This window comes from Mytilus trossulus, chromosome 1 (assembly GCF_036588685.1).
Source record: "Mytilus trossulus isolate FHL-02 chromosome 1, PNRI_Mtr1.1.1.hap1, whole genome shotgun sequence".
Lineage (NCBI taxonomy): Eukaryota > Metazoa > Mollusca > Bivalvia > Mytilida > Mytilidae > Mytilus > Mytilus trossulus.
The window spans coordinates 94469201-94480712 of record NC_086373.1 but is presented as its reverse complement, the minus strand read 5'-3'; the positions used below and the strand labels follow the sequence as shown (position 1 = coordinate 94480712).

At 32.7% G+C, this 11512-nt stretch overlaps 1 protein-coding gene across 1 annotated transcript; it reads right to left on the bottom strand.

Moving 5' to 3' along the window:
* Positions 1-377: 377 nt before the first annotated feature.
* On the bottom strand, positions 378-9883 carry LOC134704874 (uncharacterized). Its single transcript, XM_063563662.1, has 3 exons — positions 9857-9883; positions 7711-7737; positions 378-680 (listed from the first exon to the last, which is right to left on the bottom strand). Exons 2-3 carry the CDS (start codon positions 7723-7725, stop codon positions 378-380), a joined length of 318 nt encoding a protein of 105 aa, XP_063419732.1. The 5' UTR covers positions 7726-7737; positions 9857-9883.
* Between the last annotated feature and the right edge of the window lie 1629 nt (positions 9884-11512).

Below are 11512 nucleotides of genomic sequence, written 5' to 3'. Positions count from 1 at the left end.
AACCTGGGACAGTGGTATATCAGTACAACATAAGAACGAACTATAAAAATCAGTTGAAAAGGGCTTAACTCATCAGATAGACAAAAAATATGGTTAACTTTAACAAAGTGTGACTTGGATGGATAATTGTCTCATGGGCTCTCGTACTACAGCTTCGTATGTATATGTACATTTGAATAATTTAAAGAAATACTACGTATATCTACTGCAAAAAAAGATTAAAAAAAAAACACTTCTTGCTTTCAAATGTAAAATATTTATATGTTAAGGCTACGAGATCAGTAAAAGTTGTTTATTTTAAGTTATATATTATTGAAACATTCAAAATGGTTTTGTCCATGTACTTCATTTTCTTCGAATGAACATACTAGTACTTATTAATCAAAAAAATCATATTCACGAACATATTTTTGTTCTCCCCACACATAATCTATATCACCATTTTCCTTAAATTGTACAACCAATTCTTGGAGCACTCGTCTACCGTCCTGTATGGTGACCGGTCCCAATTTGTTAAGATAGATGGTGACTTTAAAGTCTGTTTTCTGATTTACAATGCGGTGAATTTCAACTCTCAGCTTTTTCATCCCCACTTTTTCATGCTCCATAAGCTCATCAAGACACGAAGAGTAGATTTTGTTAATCATTTCATGATCACAACTTCCCTTGAACTGCACATTCTGAAAATGTGAAATGAAAAATTATGTTCATTGGTAATTTTATATAAAAAGAAGTTAAGGTGTTCAAGAATAAGTGTCTCTTCGATGACTGTCGCCGCTATTTGCAGCTGAAACTAAGAAAACAACTACAGATTTTCTCGTCATAACGAATTGGAAGATCTTTACCTTTTTAATGTATACTTAAACCTTTCCTGGATTTTCTTCAATATTTGGTCGTTTATTAATGGATTGTAAATATCCACAGAGTCGAGGGTGGAATATGAATAATACTAACTGATGGTTGACGGGACATATGAATAAAAATAAATGAAAGAAAAGGTATCATTGGTTAACGTTGAACATTCCTGATGAAGGTAATTCATAAAAGAGTTTCAGGTGCATGCAACTTTTAACGTGTGTTGAATGCTTGTTTTTGGGCGAATTGCATTTCTAATATTAAACTGAGAATAACTTTATAATATGTTTAAAGTATTAAAGCAGCACATGTTTGAGATGTCAAGATGAATGTTCACGGGTAGTAAGGTCGTCTTATCGATGGGCGTTTAGTACAGTGATTTTGTCATAGTTTGGTTAAGACATGGTTGTGTTAAGAGTTTTTATTGACAATCAATGACACAATATAAACATTCGGATTTTTTGCTAAATGAACCTCTAAATATAAATTCAAACTGGTAAGTATCTTTTTTTTAATTGCTAATATGTTAGTACATTAAAGTTTTTATCATATATTTATAATTTGATACAGAATGAAGCTTGTGTATGAAAAAATATATAAACTGTTTGTTTGTTTCTAAGGCATAAAGTACAGTTATTTTTTTCTGTCTGTTAGATCCCATATTTTGTTATGGTAGAAATCTGCCATCAATTATTCCTTAAAAAACCTACATTTGCACACCATTTAAGATTACAGAAAATTCAGCGTCATGGTTTGGTTCACTAGTGTCATGGTTAAGTTCATGTTCGACATGGTTCAGTTATGTGATTCCTGTCGTGAATGATGGAAGTGTAACGATCAAAATAAACTGACATTATGTACAAGTATTAAAATACTGTTAAGCAATATTTTCGCTGATAATTGTTTTCGTGTTGAACCCATTCTATTCTATTTTGAGTCGATAAAGTGTCGCTATTTTCTATGTTATTGTTTTGTACCCAGACGATTAGATCTGCGTTTTACATATTAAAGATGATTTTTTACTCTCAAAAATACACCTATAAAAAAATAAGTCATCTATAGTCAAACTAAGATTGTATCATTTTAAAACTGATGCTATAAATAAATGGTTTATAAATGAATTATAATCCTGGTACCTTTGATAACTATTAACACCACTGGGTTGATGCTACTGCTGGTGAACGTTCCTTCCCCGAGGGTTTCACGAGCCCAATAGTCAAAATTTCGGTATGAATATCAATAATGTGGTCATTTTTATAAATTTCCTGTTCACAAAACTTTTTCGAAAAACTAAGGATTTTCTTATCCCAGGCATATCCGTTACCTTATCCGTATTTGGCACAAAAAAGACAAACACAGGACCTTTATAGAGAGAAAGACAAAGAAGTGAAGAAGAACTGTAAACAGGATAAAAGAGACTATGTTGAACAACTAGCACAAGAAGCAGAAATTGCATGTAGCAAAGGAGACATAAAATCTCTCTACAACACAACAAAACAACTAAGTGGAAGAAGATCAAACTCAAGTGCTACAGTCAAAGATAAAAATGGCAATGTGTTAACAAAAATTGAAGATCAATTAAAACGATGGAAAGATCATTTTAAAGAAGTGCTGAACAGACCCTCTCCAACAGACCCACCTACCATTGAAGGGAGACAGGTCCTGAATATCAAGACAGGAGATATAACTAGAACAGAGGTCAACGCTGCAATAAAACAACTAAAGAATGGAAAAGCAGGAGGGATCGACAACATACCACCTGAAGCCATAAAGGCAATGGATAACATATGTATTGATAAACTTCACCAACTACTTAACAAAATATGGAATGATGAACATATACCTGATGACTGGCGTAAAGGAATCCTCATTAAAGTACCAAAGAAAGGCGACAAATCAATCTGTAGCAATTGGAGAGGAATTTTTTTGCTTTCCATTCCTAGCAAAGTCCTATGTTACATCATCCTACAGACGTTAAAGAAAGAAGTTGATAAGTTACTAAAACGAACAGGCCGGTTTCAGACAAGAGATATCATGTATTGACCAAATTGCCACATTAAGAATCATCATCGAACAAACCATTGAATGGCAGACATCCCTTTACTTAACATTTGTAGGTTTTGAGAGGGCCTTTGATAGTATAGACCATCAAGTACTATGGAACATCCTTAGACATTATGGAATACCCGAAAAAATCATATCCGTCATCCAACAGCTCTATGACGGTTTTACATGTCAAGTGAGCCATGCAGAGACTCTGACAGATCCATTTCCTGTATCAACCGGTGTCAGACAAGGATGTTTACTTTCCCCTCTCCTTTTTCTGATAGTGATAGTGTGAGTCGGAAATCATACAATACTCCTTTGGGTATTAAATGGACATTACAGTCATGCCTTGAAGACCTGGACTTTGCAGACGATATCTGCCAGCTTTCCCATCGCCATGAAGATTCACAAAAGCAAGCAGCCCACCTTGAAACAACTGCAAAACAAGTAGGACTATACATAAATGCAAAAAAGACAAAATCCATGAGGGTAAATACAAACAATCTTAATAAAACTAAAGTGAGAGATGCTGAAATTGAAGATGTCCGTGAATTCACATATCTCGGCAGTGTAATCAGTACATCAGGTGGGACAGATGAAGACATCCAATCAAGAAAAAGAAAAGCTCAACAAGCCTTTGCTATCCTTAAACCAGTCTGGAGGAGCAAAGCGCACAGATCAAACACCAAAATCAGGATCTTCAACTCAAACGTAAAATCTATACTTCTCTATGGGTCAGAAACTTGGAGACTGACAGCTGCATCAACAAAAACATTACAAGTTTTCATGAACAGGTGCCTTAGAAACATCATTGGAATTAACTGGCCAAACACAATCAGCAACAAAGAGTTATGGAAAAGGACAAGACAAGAACCAATAGAAAGAACGATAACAACAAGAAGATGGAAATGGATTGGACACACTTTACGTAAAAGCAACACAAATGTAACAAGACATGCACTAGATTGGAATCCCCAAGGGCATCGTAAAAGGGGGCGACCAAAATCCACCTGGCGCAGAGATTTAACATCTGATCTCCAGAAAATTGGGAAAACATGGGGTGAAGCAAAGAAACTAGCCAAGGACAGGAAAAGATGGAAAGCTACTATAGTCGCCCTATGTCCCCCATGGGACGAAGTGGATTAAGTCAAGTAAGTCAAGTATTTGGCACAACTTTTTGGAATTTTGGATCCTCAATGCTCTTCAACTTTGTACTTTTGGCTTAATAAATATTTTGATATGAGCGCCACTGATGAGTCTCATGTAGACGAAACGCGCGTCTGGCATCCTAAATTATAATCCTGGTACCTTTGATAAATATTTGATATGCCTTAAAGCGAACCAAATGAGATAATGTGCTACTTCCTGTTAAGAAAATGTTACTTGATATTTTTAGAAATCTGAGACATAGTTTTGGAGTTCAAGCTGTGTTGTAAGAATTTATAAAATAATTTTGGATGCTATGAAGAACAAAGACGTTAAATTGATTCACAAAATAGCAACTAATGGCATAACAATTAATTATGTAATAATTATGTCATAATGAAATGATCACAATTTGAAAGATATTTTTTTTCCTTTCTTTTGGTACCTCATTTATAAAATATAAAGAAGGATGAAATGAATTACATCAGGTTAAAATTTGTCTGATTGGGAGTGAAAAAATCTTTGTATTGTGCTACCTTAAGTGAAATATTACAAAAAATATTCTGAGTGGATTGAGTCTCCAAAACATATTGTTGAGAAAATTGCCTTGAAATAGGACTCTACCATGAATATTCATTTTTTTATTATTTATTTATTTTTTGTGGGGGGGGGGGGGGCTTTTTCTCCTTATTTTAATATTCTGCTTTGATAGAACATTTTCTAGTAAAATACTTAAATAAATATATAGTTATAAGTAGATGAAATTATTTTTAATGCTGTAACGACAAATTATTTATTAAAAGAGAAGCCATTTATGTCCCTCTCTGTAACACGGCGTGAATTTAATTTTTACGTAAGGACTTATTGAAACCTCCTTGGAAAGGGTAAACTTTTATATGAATTGTTAATTCTGATAAAATGCTTCAATTACTCATTTCTTATAACATTTCTACCATAAATGAGAGAAAGTTACTCCATTATTTTTATTTATTGGCCTGAAAAGTTGAAATTTGGAGGAAATGAGAGGTATAAGTTGTAGTGTTGTCAACGTTTTATCCTTCGAACGACCAAATACCGAATTCATTAAATTGACCAAAAGATCACTTATAAAGAAGATACATAGGTCCATTCGTAGTATTTATCTTTCTAAAATCATCTTGTGTATTAATTTCAACTGTTTTTAGGCAGATAAGAAAGATGTTTGATCATTTATTGGTCCTCACTCTATTCTATCTTGATGCGGCTTGGTTTGGATTTGTCGAAGAAATTTTGCTCGAATCGCTGTACAGTAGATGTTGTCTTTCATTATACTAGATTTTTCTCAAACTATTGAACTGATTATGACAACACTTGACAGAAATGCTTTAAATAGCCAGTATTACAAAGGAAAAAGGTCACATTCAGCTTATTGAACAACAACAGATGGAAGTTTTTAACGACCTTGACTGGCTATACAGCCCTTGGACGGTCGGTAAAAATGTCTTCTTTATATATGTATTTAAATGACAATATATATGAATTCCGACTACTTTTCATGAAAAATTGCAAAATGGCTACTTCCGGTTCTATAAAGGTCACTTCCGGTTGTCATTTTTCAAGGTCATATGTAACCCAACCATTTGTTTAAGGTGATCTGGCTTTATTATGGACCAAGTTGAAGTAATAATCAAATAACCTTATAATTAAACATTTCAGGGATAGTAACTCCTATAAGATGCTATTGGATTGTTTTAGACCAAAGGTAACATATCTTCATTTCAATAAAGCAAACATTTTGCACTTGTTCTTTTTCATATATCTTTAAAAGTGTTTGAGAAAATGCAAAAATAAGCAAAAGTCAAAATTTAGAACTGGACCTTGACCTTTGACCATGACTTCATTTTCTAAGTAAGAACATAGGAACCTCAAATATAGTTGTTGCAGGGTAATACGGTAAACGGTTTATGAGTTACAAAAAAAAACTTACCGACAAATTTATTTCATAAAGGTAGATAACTCCTTTAAAATTTCTTCGTTTCGCTTCGATCCAAATTTGCCAAAAAATCATGAGGATGTAACGAACAATTTGTAAAAAGAATTTTGTCACTTTTTTTTATGTTCGAAGAAGATGCACACATTTGATAAAAAGTGAAAAGGGAGATAACTCTTACAAAGAAAATTGTTCGTCTAAGCAGGGTGAAATTTAAAAGAGCATAAACTGTACGATACAATATAAGAAATATCTAAGCGAAATATTGCGAAACAAAAATTTCAAAATGTGTCAGAAAAGAAATTAATGATAATCAGAAGAAATACAATAGGTCTTTCCACAGAAAAGTGGAAAGACCTTATAATCAGAAAAAATACTAAAGGTCTTTCACGGAAAAATGGAAAGACCTAATAATCAAAAACCATGAATTTTAATATGAAAGTAGTAAAATTAAGTTTAAAATGTCATTTTAATGGTCAAATGATAGCTGATTGTACAGTGATTCCAAAAATGTATGGTTTCTTTACAATATTTTTTTTAAATAAGGAAGATAATTTGTTACTTCCGGTTTGAAAAATGTTACTATCTATCCTATCTGAATAATAACTTGACACTGATCCCAAAAATATCTGGTTCTATATACTTTTATATTAATAAAGTACACACAATAGCTACTTCCGGTTTACATAATGTCACTTCGGGTTGTTTTTTTACAGGTTAAATGGTTTCAAACCTATTGCAAAAGGTATTATGGCTTCATGATGTATACATTTGAGGTAAAAATCTAAGGCCAATATCTCAAACTCAAATTTAGCTATGATATTGAGATCAATTTCAAGGTCATAAACCAAGTACCTCAAATCAAAAGACCATATGTCTTTATTGGATTTGGTGAACAATACGCGTATTGTCGATACCTTATACGGTTTTTGGAAATGAGTGAAAATAGACAAAATTCAGAATTGATCTATGACCTTGACCCTGTTTTCATTTTTTTGGACCAAGGACCTCCAATCAAAAGATCTTAGGTCTCTTTCACTTATGGTTTACAAGATATATTTGCATATCACTTATATCAAATGCATAAGGGGAACAAATTCTCTTATGGAGTGTTCATATCGCTTCGGTCAAAATACAGCAAATCATGCGAAAGATATAATGAGCAATTTTATAAAATAAATTTGTCGTAATCTTTTACGGTTGAAAAGGAGTAGTGGACTCAAGAAAATAAGTGTTTGGGGGGGGGGGGGGGGGGAACTCCTACAAGGTAAAGTATTCTGTTAAGCAGGGTAAATTTCAAATGATCATAAACTACTAGATATCATATCATATACCAAATATCTAAGCGACATATTGCGAAACAAATATTTATTGATTTTAGAACAAAATTAGGCGGAAGAAAAAAAAATCTGAAGAAAAACAATAGGTCTTTTCACAGAAAAGTGGAAAGACTTAATAATCAGAACAAATACAATAGGTCTTTCCACAGGAAAACAGAAAGACCTAAAATGACTTATGGCATTCAACAACCAACATTAAACCTTAATTAAGAGGTTCCAGACTTGGGACACGCACATAAAATGTGCAGGGGTGAACAATTCAATTAAAAATACACAGCTAGGAATAAAAAGTTTAATTATGTGTTTGGTACAGTCAAGAACAATATTTCATAATTGAAATGTTTATTTACTTACCTTCTTTGACGACATTTTGATCTTGATCTGAAAATAAGTTCAACATTTAATTATTGTTTCAACAGTGTCAAACAGTTTATAGGTATAAGTACATACATTATTTCAAGAAGTTTGACATTCACGAAGAAATACACATACAAAGTTAGTATGTTAGGTTTTTTTTTTTTGCAGATGTCGATTTGCATACTTAGATCACTTTTTTTATTCAATGTGTGCCGTGATCCTAGCTTTCTGAATTTCATTCACGAGAGATGTGTCGTCCAAATTTTCCTGAAGCGAGGTCGAAGATATATCAAAAGTGGTTTTTACAGCATCAAAATTCGTAGCGTATCATTATTGGGTTTTTTTTAAACCGCATACTACTCTAAGAACCATGTAAACCATTTTTCATTTCCTATTGTTAATTAACCATTTTCAGATTGTGATTTTCCCTTATCACCATTTGATGGTGCTTATATATCTTTGTTAGATTCGCTAGTTTATGTTAGAACGTATCTCATTTTAACGAGAGAAATCTTTGTATAAATGAAAAAATTATTACACCATGGTTTTCGATATCACAAAACATTAACCATCATCAACACGCGGACATCATTCGAAAATATAAATCAACATGCAGAAATCTTATACGTTCAGCAATCTTGTATGGTTATATTCTTTACAAAGCACAAAAATGTCGGTTTTCACCCATCTCAAAAGATAACCTAACCTTTAAACAGACTTATTCAGAAGGGATATAGTTACGATACTGTTATCAGGTCAATAAGGACTGCATATTTTGGTATTAATATTGATTCACCCATTACCCTGAGTTCTACTGTGCGTTTTACTGCTTTTTTTTCAACATAAGCTAGATGTTTAGGGGCCTGAGATCGCACAAAACATGTTAAACCCTTCCACATGTTTGCCCCTGTCCAAAGTGAGGAACATCTGGCCTTTGTTTATATTCAAAGTTTTTTTTAAAATTAAGTTTAGTTATGTTTTTGAGTTTAATGTGACGTCCATTTTCACTGAACTAGTACATAATTCCCCATTTCCTTTCTTAATTTTTTTTTTTTTAAAGAATGTATCGGCACGGATAACCGTAACGCGAAAGAAGACAAATTGGGGGGGTGGGGGAGGGGAGTATTTAAAAAAAAAAGAGCGATAAAGTAAACTGTCTATTAACTTTAATAAGCCTAACAGATCTTATATGCTTATATGTGGTGGGGAAAACCTTGCAGATCAGCTGGATATTTTTTAATTGAATTTATTACAGATTTTTTCTTATAGGTATCAGTAATAGGTTTTAGTAATCACGAATGGATTTGATAAACACAACTATTTATTGTTTATGATATATCTTATTCAAACAAGACACCATCTCTTTATCTAATTCAAATTGGCCTTTGGTAAGACCAATGATAGATAATTTATAAATCATCAACAAAAATATATTTCACATGGATCGTATATCGACAGATAATGTATCTTCTCATTTAACAGTGCATTATAACATATGTTTGGTATTTTGTTTTTTTTGCGTAACGCAGAAACTCGTTAAATAACAAGAGACGCTTATCCTGTCAGTGTTACCGTGATACTTTGGTTTTTTTAATTTGCGACTATCTAAGATTTTGTTAGTTTCATTGATTTGTCTCATGATCGATTTGATCACTGAAAATAAAACTGCTTTCGTCTAAATTAAGACACATAATTTTATTTTTAAAGTTTGCACACAGCTACATGTATGCATAAGTTTAAATAGGCTGACCTGTTTAGTAAATCACAGTGCCGTCTTCCTGGGTATATCGACTATTCAACTTTGTTATACGTTTTGAATTATCAAACAATATGGCTGTCTAAATACGCACCAGTTGAATAGTTGTCAAATGTACCAGGATTATAATTTAGTACGCCAGACGCGCGTTTCGTCTTCATAAGACTCATCAGTGACTCTCATTTCACAAAAGTTATTAAGCCAAACATGTACAAAGATGAAGAGCATTGAGTATCCAAAATTCCAAAAAGATGTGCCAAATACGGCTAGGGTTATCAATGCCTGGGATAAGAAAATATGTATATAATCTATATATTATCATTATATATGTAAAAAATATTCCCTTTTTTTAATATAAAGTTGTGATGAGTTTTGCTAGAAACTTACCTTGATGTCGATATCTATGTTTATCAGTTTATGAATCCTTTACTGTATAGTGTACCATCCAATGAAAATGTAAATAGTGTAATTTTATAAATAATCAACTATAACCCGCAAAATTATAGTAAATGTAAAACTCATCATACAACATAAAACCAAGACAAGAACACAAAACAACTACTACCACAGGGCTGAAACCTCTGCTAGTGGACTTTTAGTCCTCGCTAGTTTCAACAACCCAGTAGAATATAAGGACGGCGTCGATTAAAGTTTGCTGTTATTTTTCATTTCTGTGTTTGGTTTGATGGGCTCTTAGACCTGTTAAATAAAACAATGAAGTTTCCAGGGTCATTGTAATTAATTGTCGAAATAAGCATCTGGTGGCGTTAAATGTATAACTACGACTGCGTCGATATTTCTACTGGTGGTCTATGACTCCAGAGGGTTTTACAAGCCAAATAGCCAGTTCTACCATTTGATTTTCTGTAGTGGAGAATTTTGAAAAACAAATACATTGACATGTGAAAAATAATAGATGACTCTGCACATTGTTGCCAGATGACAATTATTATTCTGCAACATAAAATGCTGGAACTGTAAGTATGCGTAGCAACATATGCAAATATATTATCAATCCGAACCCCCATTAATGGTTGCTTTTTATTGTCCAGTTGTTATTGAAGCCAATTATGCAAAACAAACAAAAATCGTAATTGAAAGGCACTTTTTATTATTTTGTAATACATAGTCATGCCATTTTGCGATATTTTTATATAGCCATCTAAGCAGGAGGTTTGGCTATCCATAAAACCAGGTTCAACCAAACATTTTTTTTCTTGAAATGTCCTGTACGAAGTCAGGAATATGTGTTTGTTTTCAAATAGTTCGATTCTATGTATTTAGGGGTTTGTTTTTGTTGCACTTCATTGTTCCTTTGTTTTCCTCTTACAGCTGTTGTGATAATAACACTATATTGACCGTTATACTCATATATTTTTTTACATTTTTACTTATTACATCTGTTTATTTTGTTCACACATCTACTATATCAAAATTGTGACATTTGATGAGGCTGTCATCCAAATGAGAGGTCGAGCTAGCTATAAAACCAGGGTTTATCCACTATTTTCTACATTAGAAAATGCTTGTACCAAGAAAGGATAATAAAAGTTGTTATCCATTCGTTTGATCTGCTTGTGCTTTTGATTTTGGAATTTGATTAGGGACATTTCGTTTTGAATTTTCCTCGGAGTTCAGTATTTTTGTGATTTTACTTTTTTACCTCGGTTTTAGTTTGTTAACCGGGTTTGTTTTCTCTCAATCAATTTATGACTTTTGGACAGTGGTAAACAACTATTACCTTATTGATATCAAAATTTATGTGTAAAAATGATTCATGGCACAAAATTAGTATTTGAATAAAAATGTATACAGGCTTCGTCCTCTCTCACAGGGTAATAACGACAACAGTAGTGTACCGGTGTTCAAAAGTCATAAATTGATCGAGAGAAAACAAATTTCGGGTTACAAACTAAAATCGAAGTAAACACATAAACTATATGAGGAGGGAAGGAACAACAGGGACACTGAAGTGTAACAAAAACAAACGCCAACATACACAGAAACGAACTATTTGATAGCAACTTCTATATTCCAGATTTT